Here is a 20,954-nt window from a genome sequence, read left to right as displayed (position 1 = left end):
CAACTAGGTTCCAACCTTTCTACCATACCCTAGGTGGGTGGCACAGTGGTTAGCACTGCTGCCTCACAGTGCCAGAGCCCCAGGTTCAATTCCAGCCTTGGGTGACTGTGAGGAGTTTGCATGTTTTCCAGTGTCTGTCTGGGTTCCTCTCCGGGGGATCCGGTTTCCTCCCACAGTCCGAAGATGTGCAGCTTAGGTGGATTGGCCATGATAAATTGGCCCTTAGTGTCCCGAGATCTGCAGGTTAGGTTACAGGCATACGGCAAAGTGTTCTTTTGGAGGTTCGGTGCAGACAAGATGGGCTGAATGGTCTCCCACTGCACTGTAGGGATTCTAGGTAGGATGTAGTATACCTCTGCAGTGTACCACACTTGCCCTTGGCCCTACTTGAACAGGTTCTCCACAATGGCAAAGTATGCCATATATTTAACAATGAGAGATTTAACAAAAAATCTTATATCACCAGTTACAACTAGGACTTCAACTGGTGTTCCCAGCATAGGAAGTTTAGTACTGTACCATGAGAGCTACATGACCAAGGATGACTGGCCACATCCACAGGGAGTGAATGGTTTTACGGTACCGTATTCTCAGTGCACTCTGCCCTACCCCACTCCTCAGTCCCACGAGGATCCCAAAGATTCTTCCATCCTTTAGTGGGAGCTATTCTTGGAGATGAAATCTTTACTGATATGGAACAATTATCTAAACATTTTATCAGCAATGTTACAATCATAACGTTATTAAGGTGGTTACAATAACTAGTTTGCACATCTCCTGTAACATTTGGCCTAGTCATATGTCTTTGATATAGGGTATCTAATAAGCATTGAGAAAAATACAAGAATTGCAAACATAATCCAAAATATCAACTCTAGTCACTACTGGGTTAAGATGTGCATGTGATCCCCAGCTCTGGGATAACATTGTTGTTAAACCAAGCATTTCATTCACAGTGTAAAAAAGGAAATTACAATACTTTTGAGAATGGAGATCAAACATACATGACCATGCCTGGGGGAGCACGGTAGCACAAGTGGATAGCACTGTGGCTTCACAGCGCCAGGGTCCCAGGTTCGATTCCCCGCTGGGTCACTGTCTGTGCGGAGTCTGCATGTTCTTCCTGTGTCTGCATGGATTTCCTCCGGGTGCTCCGGTTTCCTCCCACAGTCCAAAGACGTGCAGGTTAGGTGGAGTGGCAATGATAAATTGCCCGTTGATCAAAAAAAGGTTAGGAGGGGTTTTGAGTTACGGGGATAGGGTGCGAGGGCTTAAGTGGGTCGGTGCAGACTCGATGGCCTGAATGGCCTCCTTCTGCACACAATGTTCTAACCATGCAGGAAACCTTGCATCCTGTGAACTTTTAACATTTTATTTGTTTTAACAAGAAGATTAGAAAAGAATGAAATCAGGAAAATATCAGAAACAAAATAACCAAAAGATGATAAGTTATCTAGCAAAGAGTAGTTTTAGTGCACAGTTCACCAAATTCTCAATCCGTATAAGCAAGAATTTAAACCCAAAGTCCAATGCTCATGAATTACGCATGCTGCCTGCACTTGGACTTTAAGTAACTTGTAGACTTTGTTGAGCATTTTTCTTTGAATTAACTCAGCAATTAAAATTTTTAAAAAAGAGCTTCAGAGATCAAGGATAGATTAGACTTCCTATTCTAAATAAGTACCATCAATAAATCATCTCAGGTCATGCACGTTAGAAATGTGGCTCGTTCTAATTACATTTCAAGCTTGAACAAAATTTCCAAGCAGGCTTGCTGGAAAGCTTTCTACTTGATAAGTTACTTGATCGTAATTTATTAACCTTTACCTCTTTCTTCTGAGCTTTCAACTGATCCATGAATTTAAAATATTCCTTTTCTTGCTCAGCTTTGATGCGTTTAGCCTCGTCACGCAGCCGGTTTGTGTGTTCCTGTTCCATTTTCTCAATCAGTTGCTTTTGCTGCCTTTCCAAATTTTCCAACTCCGTGTCAAAGAACTTCTTCTTTGCCTGCGGACAAAAGCAGTCAACAGTTCAGACTACATTTATGATTAGAAAATGAATAATTGAACAAAAAGAAAAAACACAGCCAACTCAAAAGGAAGGGCTAGAGCAGGGTTTTCGACACAACCTGCCATGTAATAGGTGGCCTGCCATTGGGTTGCAACTGGATTTTCTGGACCTCCCGTTGAAAGCATCCCATGCCACCGGGAACCCGCAGCGGGGTGGCACCATCGTCACGACCAGAACGAGTGGCTGGAAAATTCCAGCCCTTATAACCAAATATTTATTTTCTAAATAGTTTTTGATAAGGTTTTCGTGAAGAATATACTAGAAAAAGCCAAAGAGTACAACTAACCCTCAACGATTAATGCCCACCGTTTAGGAAAGCAATTTTTTAAAAAAAATGTATGTCGTGACAGACAAAGCACAGGTGGGTGCACAAAGTGCAAAACACTAATTTGAACAATGAAGGCAATATGCATGTGCATTTTGACACATGGCTGCCCAAGTCTGCACAGGTGTAAGGGATGTCATTTCCAACTAGGCTGTGCAAGTCCAGGATGGGATGCGAGATGCTTGTTAACTTGTGAAGCACCAGCTCTGAGGAGGCCACAGCAAAACTTCTTCAGTTCAGAGTATGTTAGTGAAATACGACCAAAAGTACCAGGCAAATGGTTTTCAAAAAGGCAAGCAACGTGATGGTGTGTGTGTGTGTGTGTGTGTGTGTGTGTGTGTGTGTGTGTGTGTGGGTGGTGTGGGTGGGGGGGGGGGGGGGGGGGGAGAGGAGAGATGGTACCTCCACTTACCCTCCGACGGGTTGCTGCAGTTCCCCGCCAAGGAACCGGCTGAGGGGAATGCGGAAACTGGATCTGTCCCTGTGCCACCAACCTGCATTAGGTAATGCGTTGGAAGCATTTAGGGCAAATGGCAAACGCAGAGAGGATTTCCCCATTAAAAGTGACTTGCAGGTCTACCTACGCCTTTTCTAAAATTAAAACGAAGGGAAGCATTTCAGAGTTTGTCTGATCATATTAATTGCTCGAGTGTCGGGTAAGTCAAAGATCTTTCAGAGTCAGAAGTAGTATTGGTGCAGATTTTTTGTGAAACGATAAGTTAACCTTGTTTCTCTTCACTCATTATTTGAAGTGCATTTGACGCAGATTTGACGAGAATTGGGGTTGGGGAAAGATAAAGGGGCCCAGAAACAGGAGGCCTCATGATTTCACTCTTGGACCCTAGTTACTAGTATTCTAATCGTGTTTGTTCATAGATCCATGTCTACCTTCAACTACCAGCAGTGCAACTCTTCGCCAACCCTCCCAATTCATGCCAGACAGAATCTGTGAGGGTGCTGTAAGCTGATGTGTGGGCTTCCACGTTTGCATTCTTAACTTTGGGGCAGCAGGGTAGCATGGTGGTTAGCATAAATGCTTCACAGCTCCAGGGTCCCAGGTTCGATTCCCGGCTGGGTCACTGTCTGTGTGGAGTCTGCACGTCCTCCCCCTGTGTGCGTGGGTTTCCTCCGGGTGCTCCGGTTTCCTCCCACAGTCCAAAGATGTGCGGGTTAGGTGGATTGGCCATGCTAAATTGCCCGTAGTGTCCTAATAAAAGTAAGGTTAAGGGGGGGGTTGTTGGGTTACGGGTATGGGGTGGATACGTGGGTTTGAGTAGGGTGATCATGGCTCGGCACAGCATTGAGGGCCGAAGGGCCTGTTCTGTGCTGTACTGTTCTATGTTCTATAACTCATGAAAATGATCACCATAGTCAGGTGGCTAGCTATCTCTCATGGAAAGTTGGTTATTGTCCAAGGGCAGCAGAATTTTCAGCCTCTCACAAATGAGAAGCAGCAAGGGTTTGAAAGGAAAACGAGACATTAACACAAATCATACATTCATCTCCTGCTCAAAACGTCGAAGCATTTGCTCGAGCTGCTGTTGCGATTTGAAATTGAGTTGAGTTTGAGCCCGGTGTTCCTCCTTCTGAAGTAACCGCAACTCTCGCAGCTCCTGACGCCTGTCGATTTAAAAAGGAAACCAACAATCATGCAAAGCTTTCATATGATGCACTATAGATCGGGCAATTTTTGAATGAGCCTTACTTTCCCAAATTTCACTGCTCTCCTTTGCCGCTAAAAATACAACCATAGCTAATTTTTAAAATATGAAGTGACAGTGTACAAAATTAAAACCATATAATTATTTTTGGGGTTTTATTCAACTTCATATTGCATAGACTTTGCCAATGATCAATGATAATTTCTACTGTTCTTATTATATTATGCAAAATTGCAAATTTGCTCAAGCAGATCAAAGGTAAATCCTTTCATTTGAAATAAAAGGTTGCAAGTAGATTGCAAAGTTATTAGAAGGTATTTGTTCAATAGATATAAAGCTTTATCGACAAAAGAACTGTTTTCACATGCCTTAGGAATCGCATTTCCTCCGTTTTCTTCTCATCCTCACCAATAATCTTCGATGTAGTGACACTCACTTCCACTCCATCTACAACAAATCTTCGCGTTCTTTTCAGAGTCTTGTTGTATGCCTTGTTACCCTACACAGATAGTATTAGTTCATTTTAAACTTCACAAAATAAAGCACACTTGACTATTTAATTGCATTCTCTAGTTAGTAAACATGGAACATCTATTTTTATACCACTTCATAATTTTGATAGAGTACTGGTTGCTCATATTTTACTATGTCCATGGGTTCATTTCTCTAACAGTGCCCCATACAAGAATCAAGGCCAGAAGCCAGCCTAATTAGGAGTTGTGTATATTTTAAATCAGTGGATAATTATCTCTGCCAAGTTGCCTTTGCTTAATGGAAACTATTCACTCAAATTATCGGACAGTTAAAATGGCTCATCATTCATTTTGCAACATCAGAAAAATCAACAGCGAATGCCTGGAATTCCAATATACACTATCAGTAACCAAACCTTCGTAAAATTACTCTTCAGGCCCAAGCCGGTGTTATCATGAAAAATAAATTTCCGCAAGCAATCAGTACATTCTTTGTGTTTCATATAATCAGAAGTATTTTGTCTGATAGATTTTACAACCAAGAGTGTACTGGACAGGAGGAAATAACTAGTGATGAAACTTTTTGGACCAGTTTGTAAATCTTACATTTAGTATTTAAAATTGATGGCAATCTTGGCGCCTCATTACAAAATTGTGAGCTGGCAGCTGAGGCAGCTTGTCTGGATTCAAGCTCCCAGATACAGGTATGCATTATATTATGCTCAGTAAGAAGTCTTACAACACCAGGTTAAAGTCCAACAGGTTTGTTTCAAATCACTAGCTTTCGGAGCACTGCTCCTTCCTTCAGCTTCCTTGCTCCGAAAGCTCGTGATTTGAAACAAACCTGTTGGACTTTAACCTGGTGTTGTAAGACTTCTTACTGTGCTCACCCCAGTCCAACGCCGGCATCTCCACATCGTGGTTATATTATGCTATACAGGATGAGAGTTGCAGTCTTATTAATTTTGGTGTGTTTAGATTTCAGAAAATGCAATTTTCCTTCCTTGTTGGCATTCCATGCAGCTGCCTTGCAAGTTGATTTATTATTTAACTATGCCACTGAACATTATTGATTGATATTTATCTGCAAATTAACAAGGTATTAAGCTAAAGCATCTTTCAGTTTTCAGCCATTCTGGCATTGTGGTCAATAGACATTCAATTGAGTAGAACTACACCAGCATTTGGGGTTCTAGTTTCTAGACGTAGCCCCCAAGACTCCATTCTGTTTAATATGGGCAAGTATTCTATTTTATGCAAAGCAACTGTCTCACTTTAGGAAAATAAAAGCTGTTAGATGCTTTTCTGACTACTCACTGTCACTTGAAGAAAGCCCATAACCAGAAAGGGATAAGTCGACCCTCAGCACTGTGTATCTAGATCTTTTCAAATCTTACACGGCTAAAATATCAGTGGAAATAAACTTGACTGGTTACTACAGCTAGAGAAGTTCTAGGCTTTCTGCCTTCCAGATTTATGGAAAATATTACATCAATACCAAAGTACAATATTATGCCAAAGAAAAAAAGATTATTACCCCTGGACCAAGAAACCAAGCTCTCAAGTCTGGTTCGCTGAAAGAAGTCTGCGTGAATTAACGACGGAGTTTAAAATAAAACAAACCACAATTATGATATTTTAGAAGTTTCAGTTGCAAATATCATTTTTGTTGCATTATTGACTTATTTGAAGGGCAATACTTTTCAAAATTAGAAGGATTATAAACATATGTTTGTGTAAAGGCAAGTAAGACAGTGAATTTCTGAACCTTTCAGAATATTGTCAAGAACAACATCTTACCCGCATTGATAGAGAGCCAGAGCCACTTTCCTTGTTTAAAGAGATATCAGCTGAAAGGGAAATATTTAAGTCAATGCTATCGGAAGCAGATACGCTACCAGAATCTGAATCCCTCCTTGACTGTATTTTGGAAGAATCTACTGCTCCATTGAGCATCAATGTCTCTGGAACCAGAGTGATTTGTTTATCATATTTACTTTCTTTAACATTTCCAGTTAGCAATTGCTTTTCATTCTTTGGATCAGCAGTGTTCTCAGAAGTCTGCACGACTCTTGGCTGGAGAACCTCAGAATTGTCCGTCAAACTTCGTTCAGTGGAATTCTGCTCCGATACCTCGTTCATTTTTGAAGTTTGTGCAAAAGCATTCATGGCCTCATTTGATTTTCTGTCATTTGTCTGCAAGTCCATTTTAGACTTGTCTTTTGCACATGGGCTAATTTTACCATCATCGGTTCCAGAGTCTGAGCTGATAGTCTTCACCGAGTTTTCGCTCTCTGCTTTGTCACTGTCACCGCTGCATATACCCTCATCCAGTCCTTCACTGGACTTATCAGCCTGACCTTTGGTAATCTCAGGACCAGCATTGCTGGTTTCTGAAGGCTGCAGGATCTTGGGAGGTATTTCCGTTTCAAGGCTGATTTGGCTCAACTCGGAGGGACCACGTGCGTGACCTGGAAGAGGCTAAAAAACACTTTGTTTTTACTTAGGTATAATTTATACTTTTAAAATTATAGGAAGTCTAACAATATGTTTGTTGCATTTCGATTGCAAGATGAGAATAAAGTTTTATCATGTAATATGCTGCATTTTTGTACCAACACCATTTCTATTTCACATGATACAAGTATGAGCCTAAACATAACCCTTTCAATGCAATATGTGCATATGCACATGGACGTGTACTTTACAAGTCACATTCACATAATACAGAAAATAGTAGAACAGAATTAAGCAGGTGTAAAACTAAAGTCTCAGGTGGAGCATGTATTTGGTGAAAAATGACCGCATTGCAGACAAACAGGATATACATTATAGAATAATGCATCAATGTAAGAAATTATTTACCCCATCTTTGAAAGGGCTATTTAATTGTCCTGATGCCTTTCCCCATGGTCCTGCAACTTTTATTTTGCACCTTTCACAGTATACATCTAATTTCCTTTTGAAAGTGACTATCGAATCTGCTTCCACTATTCTTTCAGGTACTACATTCCAGAGCATAAAAGTTAGTGCGTTCAGCTAATCTCCTTTCTGGTTCTTTTACCAATTATCTTTGTCGGTCATTGGCCCTGTTGCCAGTGGAAAACAGTTTCTCCCTATCTACTGTTAATATCATCCCTAATAATTTTGAACACCGCTCCATTAATTTTCCCTTAACCTCTCTTCTCCAAGGAGAGCAATTCCAGCCTCTACATAATTAATTATTCCATCTCAGATAATCAAATTTCTTCTGCATCCCCTAGATTGACAATGTTTTAGCACAACTTCTTTGATTTGGCAAATTATTATAAACATTATTTTAAAATAGTGTCTCTTGAAGATACAAAGAAATTACACTGTAATTTCACTTTGAAATAATAAGTGGTTTTCAAACACACTAAAAATTACTTTCTACTGGGCAGCACGGTGGCGCAGTGGTTAGCACTGCTGTTCACAATGCTGAGGACCCGGGCTCAATCCTGCCCACTGTCTGTGTGGAGTTTGTACGTTCTCTCCAGTGTCTGTGTGAGTCCCACCCCCCACAACCCAAAGATGTGCAGGGTAGTAGGTGGACTGGCCATGCTAAATTGCCCCTTAATTGGGGGAAAAGAATTGGTAGTCTAAATTTAGTTTTTAAAAATTACTTTCTTTTCCACATACACGCATATAGGCATGCCGGACTACATTAATGCAACGTTCTCGCGGCCTGGTTTAGATTTAGAACACAATTCTAAAAGTAGATGTTATTTCAATTTGCACTTACTGATAAGGGTTCTGATGAGTCATCATCTTCTGCTTCCTCTCTATTGTCTTCTATTTCCTCCATCACTTCAGCTTTGGCCTCTGCCACCAGTTCCCGGAGTGGTTTATTACTGCTGACGCTGCTCACAAAAGGGTGCTGTTAAAACGAGAGATTAATTATATTGACTGTGTTAATTCAGTTGCTACTACACACAGCTGCATTTAAATGATGTTTTGGACCCCACTAGATTTCACACAGTTCCAGATTGTGTGCTCTGCTTAGTTTCTTTTTGCGGGGGGATAATGTTAAGAATTAAGCAAACAGCAACAGATAATTCCATCACCGAGCATCGTAAAAAGTGAATATTTGCAAACTCGGGCCGCTGCCGGAACATCAACCTCTATACCCCCTAGTGCTGGAGTCCCTGCTTCTGAAACAAGGTGCAGTGTGCAAACCCTTCTGAAGACAGCATTAGTGAGTAGAGATAGCAGATTCCGAAATTTGGGTTGGCATGCCACAGATATTCTCATCAGTGTGTATGGGTGCCCTACAGCCCTTCATTGTGGGGGTTTTGGGAGCCTGTAAAACCATCCGTAGCATAGAACTAGCCACTTTAAACCAAATAGAATGAGAATGGTTACGCCAAGGAGCATTTACATCGTGGCCTGTTAATCAGCCCGCAAATCCTTTCATTCCAGGGCAGCAGGGGAGGGGAGGAGAAAATAAATGAAAACAGACATATTGGATTTTATCAACCTTCATTGCAAACATTCTACATTTCATAATAAAAACTTCAGTAATGTTTCATTCCCTTTTAAAAACATGCCAGGCACTTCCATGTTGACAGAAGCTAAAAATGGAATTTACTGAGTAACTAACATCCGCGACCTACACTATCACGCAGCACAGGAAACTTGTTTTTAAGCCGTTCCTTAGTTTATCACAGGCAATAAACTTTCTCCCATTGTTACTATACACTCCTGCGAAGCCACATCGATTGTAGCCTGCACAGTGTTTGTCTACAATCTCCTCATACTCAAAGAAATTTCAGCAATTGAAAATTTAGATATTTGGTGAAATTTTTTAATTTAAAGCCAAAAACGTTTTTTAAATTCTGCACGTTTGTCAATGCCAGGTATATTTAATAAAAGTTTTGATAGCGTACCTTTCTTTAAAAAAAATGAAATGCACAGTAACCACTCCTGAAGAACCTGATCCACAAGGAACAGAAAACAATAAAATATCTCTCGATCTCTCATTGACTATGTTAATAAGCTTTGTGAAATTTAGATGTGTTCGTGCCATTACAATGCAGCTGCTGATTTAAAACAGATTAACTTTGATGTTGGATTCTCAAAATCAAAAATTCCAACTTTAAAAACTTGGGCACAGGTCAATTATAGCCACAGTGTAGTTAGAGGTAACCAATCTCAAAACAAATGCTGTTTGCATTGCTACAATGTCCAGGCTGGTTTACACCGAACAAAATATACACAGCATGGTTACACGCGCTTTCTCCCATAAAAGTTTTTTTAAATTCACTCTTCACGAAGGAAAACAGAATGTTACAGGAACAGAACTAAAAAAACCCAAACACAACTGGATTACAAAGCATTGTAATGATCTCCAATAAGTCAACTGAAAGACAAAGAATACAACATTTGGCCCAAGGCCGATAAAAGCCAGTTATGATTAGAACAATTTCTGTTCCAAGTTTGAAGCCGAAACCCGCACCATTATGAAAATCATCTTTTTTCAACTTCATTTTATTCTAATACAGGCCCCGACAAAATATCTTCTTTAATACGATCTATTTTTGCTCTTGTTTAACCTTTCCCAAATCTATTGATTGCACCCATTCACTATGCCAGCACACATGAAAAATTGAATCAATACCCATTATAGACTGGATAGCCGGTTGGAAGTTTAAGCTTGAAATTTAACCTCAGCATTCTTCTAACATTCAGACATCATGGCTATGGCATTTAATAAAAATCTATAGAACGTCTCAACTTCCCATTAACACACATTTTTCTTGGTAGTAATGAAAGACAGTGGTTCATTTTTATCAATTAAAAATGGACAGAAATGCCACAAACAATCCCATGGCAGTTGAAGAGTTGTTTTAAGTAGCACAAGACATAAAAATAGACAAATACCTCTAATTTGATAAAGACACAATCCCATGACATGAAACTAGATCATGCTTCTCACATTCTCACCTGCAATAGCTGAGCAGCACTAAGGCGGGTATCTGGATTCTTATCCAGTGCTTTCTTCAGGAAATCTTTAAAATCTTTAGACCTGAATGGATGACAGTTCCAATATACTTCAAATAAATATTTTATTTAATAACCCGGCTCAACTCAATCAGATTAAAATCATATTTTCTATTAAGCATTGAAAATAGCGCCCAACAATTCTAAATTCAACAGCGCTTTACATCAAAAAGGCAGCATGCTGTAAATGCTTTCAAAACCCTTTGCATTATCCACACCAGGTTCAAACCAAGAGTAATACACAACCCTCACCTGGGCAGGTGCAACACACAAGAGGTTGGATTTCATCCAAGCACACAGCTTCACTTGACCAGCAAGTCCCACCGTCTCCCATCATTGTCGCACCATGGCTATAGCATGCAGTATCTACAGGATATGGTGCAGCAACCCTAAGACGGCTGCAGTGATTCAAGGAGAACTCTTAAATGCACTTTCTTCCGACAAGGAAATGAGGCTTTCCTCACATCACCGACATCCCAAGAAAATTGTTTAGAAACTCAAATAAACCAAATCATTTCTTAAGCAAAAAAATCATTTAAAAAAAATGTAACTGCATTAATGAATGTGCGCAGTAGCTGTTAGCAGGTCTCCAAACCAAGAAATCCAATTGGACAGAAAGTTTTTATATGCCTGGCAAAGTGGACATGTTTCCCCCTAATGAGTTCTCACTGGACCGACAGAGGTTATGGGGCGACCTGATAGAAGTCTACAAATCAAGAGCAGCTTGGGCAGAATGGGATAGCAAGCAGCTTTTCCCCCAGTGTGGAAGGAGTTAATTACTAGGGGGAATAGATTTTAGGTGTGAGGGAAGGTTTTTTTTTAATTAGACAGAGGGTAGTGGGTGATCGGAACACTCTGCCGGAGGTGGTGGGGGAAGCAGGTACGATAGTGAGCTTTAAGGGACATCTTGACAAATAAACAAATAGAATGAGATTGGAGGGATACGGATCCCGGAAGCATAGACAGTTTTAGGTTGGACGGTCGGCTACAGGTTTGGAGGGCCGAAGGGCCAGTTCCTGTGCTGTACTTTCCTTTGTTCTTTTTTCTAATCACTTACCCATGCTCAAGGTTTTTATTAGCGAAGGCTTAACAGTGCTCATATGGGTATGGCTGGGGTTTAACCTGATAACATGTTGAAATGAAAATGAAATGAAAAAAGTGTTGCAGCCCAACATAACTTTGCCTGCTCAACTAGCCATCCCTCTACCTGTTAAGAGAATGAACAATGGGATTACCCAAAGCAGACTATGAAATCTCAGTGCCAGTGACAACTGCAGCCTTGCAGGTTCCATTACGGAACCCGTCTTTCTGGTCAGTCATTAGCATTCTGCTGCAATAGTGTTTAGATACTGTTCTCACACCAGTACTACCTCTTCCAGCAGCTGCTATCCCAAGTCACCATTTCTTCATCAGCTACAGAAGTGCCATAAGTGTGGTGCAAATTCCTAAAGGGAAGCTTAATTATCCATCCTGATGTTCTTTATACAGAACTGAATACCACTCACTCATAGTAATCACAAGTAAGATGGTCCAAATAATCTTTTGTTTAAAAAGATTTTCCTTGCCAAGTAATTGGGTGATGGGTCAAAGAGTTATCCCTTGATTGACCATTCCCCTCTTTGCCATAAATCCAAAAGCTGTTCTGTCGCATGGGCAGAAGCTATGAAATTTGAAAGACATATATCATTGCCCATTGATCACTGGTCATTCATAGCATTTCCCAAAATCTCCCAAACTCATGGAGACCAAAAGGTGTTATTTTTCCTGGGAGGACTGGGGGCATGGAAAAGAGAAACAATTTTAAAAAAAATTAATTGGAGATATGTCAGTGACTGGGGGGGGGGGATGCAATCCTACATTGAGCCAGTGCCAAATTAATGCTAGATTTGCTGCACTTTGCAGACACCCTTGTAGAATTGAGTAGAAGGGAGCGCTGCATGAGCACTTGAGAAAAGATTTGTTCAATTACAACCATGGATTTCATTCAAATTGAAGTGGATTGAGACTTCACAAGTACATTAGATTTAGGAATCTCTTGGCCAATCAAGAAAATACAATCTCTTTTCCCCCATTTGAAAGTCAAAGTGTATATTTTTTAAATATATAATGAAAGTCAAACATCAGCAAATAATAATGTTACTTGAAATATAAAATAACAGGGCTGAGATGAATCTGGCAAATGGAGCCTTTCCCTCGAGTCTTTGTCATAAAACCTCATTTTAGTCGCTGCTGAAGATGGGAACATTTTCAGGTCTGGAACCCGAGTGAGCAACATGTGCGCCAGTTTTTCTTTCACAAAACAAACCCCATCTGAGCTCCTGAACCCATTAGGGAAGGGAAATGGGTGGGATGGCGCACCTACGCCAAAGGAAGAATTTTGAATTAAATGGACTACGGCATGGGTCAGAAAGTTCACCATCGCTCGGATTTTTCAGATTGCAGCACGACATGGAGGAGACCTGGAAAGACGAGGAGCCTACTTTTTTTGAACACTAAGATTTTCTCAGTTTGTCACCAAGTCAAACAATGGAATCAAATTGCGAGATACAAGAGAACGGTTCAAATTTGATTCCTGTCCACAGCTCCACTAATCCAAACTAGCCAATGTCCCGCCTGCTGCACGGACACAGTAAAATTGGCCTGGTGCCCCTGCCTGTAAATCCTATTCTCAAATTCATCTGTTTGAACCCAGGTACATAAGAAACAGCGTTGCGGGACTTCCGGTTGCGGCTATGACCAGCTAAGTCGCACGTTTGGCGGCTCCTGCTACAAAGGTGTTTTCGGGCCGATTGGAGGGCCCCAACGGCGCTGTAAGGACAAATCCCGGTGGGGGAAAGCTCCCTGAGGAGAACCAGACCAACTTTATGGTCGGTACCCGGAGTGGGGTGGTAAAGAAAGCAACAGCAGCTCCCCAAAAAAAGCGGGAGAAGACGACCAAAATGGCGGCCGGTGGCGCACCCGAGGAATGGAGGAAATGGGCGGAGGAGCAGCAGGCCGCTCTCCTGCGCTTCTTTACGGAGCTGAAAATGGAGCTCTTGGAGTCAATGAATGCGACGACCACCAGGCTGATGGGAGCCCAGGCGACCCAAGAGGCGTCGATTCGGGAGCTGCAGCAGGAGATGACTGTGAGGGAGGAGGAGGCCACGGTCCTCGTGGGAAAGGTAGAGGTGCACGAGGCACTCCACCTGAAATGGCAGAGCCGTTTTGAGGAGCTGGATACCCGAATGAGGCGGAAGAACCTGAGGATCTTGGGCCTGGCAGAAGGCCTGGAGGGGTCAGACCTCCCGGGATACGTAGCAGAAATGCTGAGCTCCCTGATGGGGGCAGGGGCCGTCCCTTCGCCACTGGAGCTGGAAGAGGCCTACAGGGTCATGGCTAGGAAGCCAAGAGCAAATGAGCCCCCGAGGGCGGTGCTGGTGCGGTTCCAGCGACTCAGCGATCGTGAGAGAGTGCTGGAGTGGGCCAAGAGGGAAAGGAGCAGCAAGTGGGAGAATTCGACGGTGAGGGTCTACCAGGACTGGAGTGCGGAGGTGGCAAAGCGGCGGGCCCGGTACAACCGGACGAAGGCGGTGCTACATGCAAAACGGATCAGGTTCGGAATGCTGCAGCCAGCGCGCTTGTGGGTCACCTACAGGAACCAACACCACTATTTTGAGTCCCCAGAGGAGGCGTGGGCCTTTGTACAGGAAGAGAAACTGGACTCGAATTAGACCCAGGGGATACTTGGCGGCCGTAGCCGCTCGGGTACTTTCAGCTGAACAAGCGGTTTTTTTGTCCGGCTGGGTCGGACCTGGGCAACTCTTATTGGAACGGTTTCCTTTTTTTTTTTTCTTCTTTCTTTGTTTGGATCTTGAACTCTTGCTGTGGGTTTTTCTTCTGATGTTTTTTCCCCCCTTTGCCAACTTCCCTTAGTTATTGTTATTGTGGTTATTCATGGTTATTTATGGTTATTTATGCTGTTTGGTAGAGGGCGACTGTTAAGTACATTGTTATTTGTTATCTATCTGTTATTTATAATGTTAAGTTGGGGAGGCGGGACGGGGGGGGAGAGCAGATCGGGGATATGGGCTCCTAGGGGGGGTTCTTTACAGGCATGGACGGGGACGGGGGTGGAACTGAAGATGACGGGGTGGGGTGTGGCAGGGCGAAAGCGCGGGCTTTCCTCTGTTTTCCCGCGCGCGGGGCAGAGGAGGGGGGAGGGGAGGAGTGCGGGGCGTGGCTAGCAATGGCGACCTTTCCCGCGTTGGAGCGGGGCCAGGGAGGAGTGGCAAGGGGGGGGGAGGCCCCCCCGCGAGCCGGGGGGAGTCGGAGTGTGGCAGGAGCAGCCGGGTCAGCGTGAACCAGCTGACTTACGGGAGTACGATGGAGGGTACATCGCGGCTAGGAGGGGTCCTAGCCTGGGGGGGGGAGGGGGGGGGGGGGGGGGGGGAGGGTTAGGGAGGGACACCGGGTTGCTGCTGAAAAGACCAGAAACGGGAAATGGAGGACTGGAGAGGTGGGGGGAGGGGGCCATCGCCATGGGGAGCGGGTCAGAAGGGGAGGGTCGACCCGGGGCGAGCAGGGAACAGGACATGGCTAATCGGCAGGGGAAGGGGGCGGGTCGTCCCGCGACCCGGCTGATCACTTGGAACGTGAGGGGGCTGAATGGGCCGGTCAAGAGATCAAGGGTATTCTCACACCTGAAGGGACTGAAGGCTGATGTAGCAATGTTACAGGAGACCCATTTGAAGGTAGTGGACCAGGTTCGCCTGAGAAGGGGGTGGGTGGGACAGGTGTTCCACTCTGGATTGGACGCAAAGAACCGGGGGGTGGCGATTCTGGTGGGAAAGAGGGTGTCGTTCGTGGCGGAGGAGGTGGTGGCGGATAAGGAGGGTAGGTATGTGATGGTGAAGGGTAAGCTGCAGGGGGAGAAAGTGGTGATGGTCAACGTATATGCCCCGAACTGGGATGACGCGGGTTTTATGAGGCGCCTATTGGGCCTCATTCCGGGACTGGAGGCAGGGGGCTTGATCATGGGGGGGGACTTTAACACAGTGCTGGACCCCGGGCTAGACAGATCGAGCTCAAGGACCAATAGGAGGCCGGCAGCGGCAGAAGTGCTGAGGGGGTACATGGAGCAGATGGGAGGAGTAGACCCATGGAGGTTTGGTAGGCCGAGGGCGAGGGAGTATTCCTTTTTCTCCCACGTCCATAGAGTGTACTCCAGAATCGATTTCTTCGTGTTGAGCAGGGGGCTGATCCCGAGGGTACGGGAAGCTGAGTACTCGGCCATTGCGATCTCTGATCATGCACCACATTGGGTGGATGTGGAAATGGGGGAGGCGCGGGACCAGCGCCCGCTGTGGCGGCTGGATGTGGGGCTGTTAGCGGACGACGAGGTGTGTAAAAGGGTCCGGAAGAGCATTGAGAGCTATCTGGACTTGAATGACACGGGTGAGGTGCAGGTGGGGATGGTCTGGGAGGCCCTGAAGGCAGTGATCAGGGGAGAGCTGATCTCCATAAGGGCACACAGAGAAAGAAAGGAGAGGCAGGAGAGGGAGAGGCTGGTGGGGGAGCTATTGGAAGTGGATAGGAGATATGCGGAGGCACCAGAGGAGGGGCTGCTGGGAGAACGGCGCAGCCTGCAGGTCAAGTTCGACCTGCTGACCACCAGGAAGGCAGAGACGCAGTGGGGAAGGGCACAGGGCGCGGTCTATGAGTATGGGGAAAAGGCGAGCAGGATGCTGGCACACCAGCTTCGCAAACGAGATGCGGCTAGGGAGATTGGGGGAGTGAAGGAGAGGGGCGGGAAGGTAGTGCAGAAGGGGCAAGAAGTGAATGGGGTCTTCAGGGATTTTTACAAGGAGTTGTATCGGTCTGAGCCGCCGACGAGGAGAGGGGGAATGGAGGACTTCCTAAACAAATTGAGGTTCCCAAGGGTCCAGGAGGGGCTGGTAGAAGGGCTGGGGGCGCCAATAGGGCTAGAGGAGCTAGTCAAGGGAATAGGTCAGATGCAAGCGGGGAAGGCGCCGGGGCCAGATGGGTTCCCGGTGGAATTCTACAAGAAAAATGTGGACTTGGTGGGGCCGGTACTGGTACGAGCCTTTAATGAGGCGCGAGAGGGGGGGGTTCTACCCCCGACAATGTCGCAGGCTCTGATCTCCCTGATATTGAAGCGGGATAAAGACCCCGTGCAGTGCGGGTCCTACAGGCCTATCTCGCTTCTGAACGTGGATGTCAAGTTGCTGGCAAAGATCCTGGCAGCTAGAATAGAGGATTGTGTGCCAGGGGTAATCCATGAGGACCAGACAGGGTTCGTGAAGGGGCGGCAGCTCAACACGAACGTGCGGAGATTGCTGAATGTAATTATGATGCCGGCAGTGGAGGGGGAGGCTGAGATAGTGGTAGCGCTGGACGCGGAGAAGGCATTCGATAGGGTGGAGTGGGAGTACCTGTGGGAGACGTTGGAACGGTTTGGGTTTGGGGAAGGGTTTATTAAGTGGGTGAAGTTGCTCTACTCGGCCCCGACGGTGAGTGTAGTGACAAACGGGAGGAGGTCAGAGTATTTCGGGCTCCACCGAGGGACCAGGCAGGGATGTCGCCTATCCCCCCTACTTTTCGCACTGGCGATTGAACCGTTGGCGATGGCACTGAGGGGTTCAGGGGGGTGGAGAGGACTGACTAGGGGAGGGGAGGAACATAGGGTATCGCTGTATGCGGATGATCTACTGCTGTACGTGGCAGACCCAGAAGGGGGAATGCCGGAGATAATGGAACTATTAGCAGAGTTTGGGGACTTTTCGGGGTACAAACTAAATTTGGGCAAAAGCGAGGTTTTTGTGATACACCCGGGGGATCAGGGAGAGGGTATTGGGAGACTCCCCTTCAAGCGAGCAGGAAAGAGCTTTAGGTACTTAGGGGTGCAGGTGGCAAGGAACTGGGGGACCCTCCACAAGTTGAACTTTTCCAGGCTGGTGGAACAGATGGAGGAGGAATTTAAGAGGTGGGACATGGTACCGTTGTCGCTGGCGGGGAGGGTGCAGTCAATCAAAATGACGGTCCTCCCAAGGTTCTTGTTTTTATTTCAGTGCTTGCCCATCTTCCTCCCTAGGGCCTTCTTCAAAAAGGTGACGAGTAGCATCATGAGCTACGTGTGGGCGCATGGCACCCCAAGGGTGAGGAGGGTCTTTTTGGAGCGGAGTAGGGACAGTGGAGGGCTGGCACTACCCAATCTCTCGGGGTATTACTGGGCGGCAAATGTGTCAATGGTGCGCAAGTGGATGATGGAAGGGGAGGGGGCAGCTTGGAAATGAATGGAGAGGGCGTCCTGTGGCAACACAAGCCTGGGGGCCCTAGTAACGGCACCAGGGCCGCTCCCCCCCACGAGGTACACCACGAGCCCGGTGGTGGCGGCCACCCTCAAGATATGGGGGCAGTGGAGGCGACACAGGGGGGAAATGGGAGGTCTGTTGGCGGCGCCAATAAGAGGGAACCATAGATTCATCCCGGGGAACATCGACGGGGGATTTCAGAGCTGGTACAGGGTGGGCATACGGCAGCTGAAGGACCTGTTTATAGAGGGGAGGTTTGCGAGCCTGGGAGGGCTGGAGGAGAAGTTTGAGCTCCCCCCGGGAAACATGTTCAGATATTTACAAGTGAAGGCATTTGCTAGGCGGCAGGTGGAGGGGTTCCCCCTGCTCCCCAGTAAGGGGGCGAGTGATAGGGTGCTCTCGGGGGTCTGGGTCGGAGGGGGGAAGATATCAGACATCTACAAGATAATGCAGGAGGCGGAAGAAGCATCAGGGGAGGAGCTGAAAGCCAAGTGGGAAGGGGAGCTGGGAGAGCAGATAGAAGACGGGACGTGGGCGGATGCACTGGAGAAGGTCAATTCTTCCTCCTCGTGTGCGAGGCTGAGCCTCATTCAATTTAAGGTGCTGCATAGAGCTCACATGACGGGGACAAGGCTGAGCCGGTTCTTTGGGGGTGAGGACAGGTGTGTCAGATGTCTGGGAAGCCCAGCGAACCATGTGCATATGTTCTGGGCATGTCCGGTGCTGGAAGGGTTCTGGAAGGGGGTGGCAAGGACGGTGTCGAAGGTGGTGGGGTCCAGGGTCAAACCAGGATGGGGGCTTGCGATCTTTGGGGTCGGGGTAGAACCGGGGGTACAGGAGGCTAGGGAGGCCGGAATACTGGCCTTTGCGTCCCTAGTGGCTCGACGAAGGATATTAATTCAATGGAAGGACGCGAGGCCTCCAAGCGTTGAAACTTGGATTAACGATATGGCTAGCTATATTCAGCTAGAAAGGATCAAATTTGCCCTGAGAGGGTCGGTACAGGGATTCTCCAGGCGGTGGCAACCTTTCCTTGACTTTTTAGATCAGAGATAGGCGTACGGGGTCGTGGCAGCAGCAACCCGGGAGGGGGGGGGGGGAGCAATGGTCGTGGGGGGACATGCACGACTGTAACGCGGGCAAGTCTGCTCGCTGCTCATGTCTGAAACTGTAGGCTGCCTTGTTTGTTAAGTTGTTGCTTGGGGGGGGGGGGGGACTGGTGCGCGCGAGAGGGCGGGCGAGGGAGGGATATTTGCCTAGAGGGATTGTGTTGTAAATAATTTAAAAATTAGTAGGGGTAAATGTCTGTATGGAAAAACTCTTTCAATAAAAATTATTAAAAAAAAAAGAAACAGCGTTGCGCTCTGTGGTGAGGTTTTCCTCCTGGATTTAACAAATGCAGTTTAATCTCAGCACCATGGGGTGCCAGTGGCTCTGGTGCCAATTGGTACAATTTGTTCAATGATGCCAGACTGACTGGCTTTTTCTGATAGTGGCCAGCTTATGCAACAATTTCTTATGGGTGTGACTCAAGAAAGAGAAAATAAACAAACCAGAGCTTCACGCTCTGGTCACAATCAGGAGTGACAGCAATGCAGAATATACCATAATGCTTAGAAATGTTTAAATCCATCATAAATACTGGCGTAGACATGTTGCCTCAGGTCCCAGTGCTTTGTAGTATGGGATAAAACTTGCAGCAGCCGCCATTTTGGCTTCCTAGAATCTCTGTTGTATTCTTATGCATGCACAGATAAAAATAGGTGAATTTGAATTTGGGTTAGAAAACACTTTTTCCGCCCCAAAATAGGTTTGGGTAAAAACGAAAAGAAAGAACTTGTGCAATAATTCAGTCGTCATTACCATTTTGATGGATTGTCCAGCGTCGGAGGCTCACCCTTGGCAATTTTCAACAAAACTCTCATTGGATTTAACTCATGATGAGGTGGCTCTATCTGAGCCATTTCAATCAATGTTATACCCAAGGACCAGATATCAGATTTGTAATCATATGGAGTATCCTTCATGGTCTCACACATCACCACTTCTGGGGCCATCCTAAAAGTAAGCCAAAAAAAGTAATGACAGAAAAGAAAACAGAATTTAGCAAAATTGAGAATTTCTTAATTAACAGAATTCTGCAATGGTTAAATACATACATGTTTGAATAAAATTCTGAATACATCTATCGCCTATGGTTTTATTGACATAAAACATATGCATACAAGGCACATTCTTTAAAACTAAAACAAAATCAAAACAACGACGACAGACAAATTAATGGGCAGCAATTTGGTCTTGTTAATACAGTGAAAAGTCAAAGTATGAATAATAAACAGATGTTTATGCACATCAACAGGTTTAGCAAGTAGCCAAGTTAGAAATGATGGCATATTCATAAATGTTACAATTTTGTTAATTGCACAATGGCATATCATTTAACATGTATATATGTACACAATAGCATACTTTTTTTCATTAAAATCCTTGAACCGAAAACTAATTACTACTCTCTCCATAGGTGCTGCCTAATCTGAATGTTTACAGTATTTTGTTCCTATTCCACTTTTTTGTTTGATTGCACTGGCAAATATATTGACAATTTGGCTAAAGTATATCCTAGTCTCCCAAGTCTTTTGTTAAGGTAAAGTCTTCAAGGCTGAATTTTTTTTTAAAATATAAAAGTGAGACAAAAGCTCAGCAGGTCTGGCAGCATCTGTGGGGAGAGACAATTGGAGTTAGCATTTTGAGTCTAATATGACTTATTTGGAACTTAGCTGATCCACTCCCAGTGACACCTTTCCCAGCACATCAGGCCAGATTTTGCAACAACTTCTATATTAAAAGCATGGGTACATTACACTCAAAGTTCTTTCTAAAAGTCAATCACTAGAGTTTGTGCATGGCAGGGTGTAAAATTATTCTTTATACACATGCCTGGAGGCCCTAGTTTCTACCCCGCTTCCTCCCTAATTACAATGAGGAGATTTGAGTGTCAAGGGTTTATAGTCTCTCTCAAGAGAGATTGCTGGCGCGATTCACCGGCCACGTTGGGCTCTCGGTCGATCGCAGTGGCCGGTGGATGCCGGAAGAG

The 20,954-nt window shown here is 45.2% G+C and overlaps 2 protein-coding genes across 4 annotated transcripts in view; one reads left to right on the top strand and one right to left on the bottom strand.

The window, feature by feature from the left end:
• The window catches only part of LOC119965166 (EF-hand calcium-binding domain-containing protein 9-like), a 583,421-nt gene that overhangs the window by 374,305 nt on the left and 188,162 nt on the right, over nt 1-20,954 (top strand). The gene's annotated exons all lie outside the window — the stretch shown is intronic.
• stk10 (serine/threonine kinase 10) overlaps nt 1-20,954 on the bottom strand; it is a 136,129-nt gene that overhangs the window by 31,186 nt on the left and 83,989 nt on the right. For both annotated transcript variants that reach the window (XM_038795537.1, XM_038795539.1), the window contains exons 6-12: nt 19,724-19,918; nt 10,494-10,575; nt 8,293-8,427; nt 6,330-7,010; nt 4,425-4,555; nt 3,892-4,015; nt 1,828-2,007 (exon numbers count right to left, since the gene is read on the bottom strand). In XM_038795537.1, coding sequence (XP_038651465.1) covers nt 1,828-2,007; nt 3,892-4,015; nt 4,425-4,555; nt 6,330-7,010; nt 8,293-8,427; nt 10,494-10,575; nt 19,724-19,918 — 1,528 coding nt within the window. The remainder of the gene's footprint in view (nt 1-1,827; nt 2,008-3,891; nt 4,016-4,424; nt 4,556-6,329; nt 7,011-8,292; nt 8,428-10,493; nt 10,576-19,723; nt 19,919-20,954) is intronic.

This window comes from Scyliorhinus canicula, chromosome 4 (assembly GCF_902713615.1).
Source record: "Scyliorhinus canicula chromosome 4, sScyCan1.1, whole genome shotgun sequence".
Lineage (NCBI taxonomy): Eukaryota > Metazoa > Chordata > Chondrichthyes > Carcharhiniformes > Scyliorhinidae > Scyliorhinus > Scyliorhinus canicula.
Note: the sequence above shows the minus strand (reverse complement) of the source record. Positions and strands in the feature narration are given on the sequence as shown.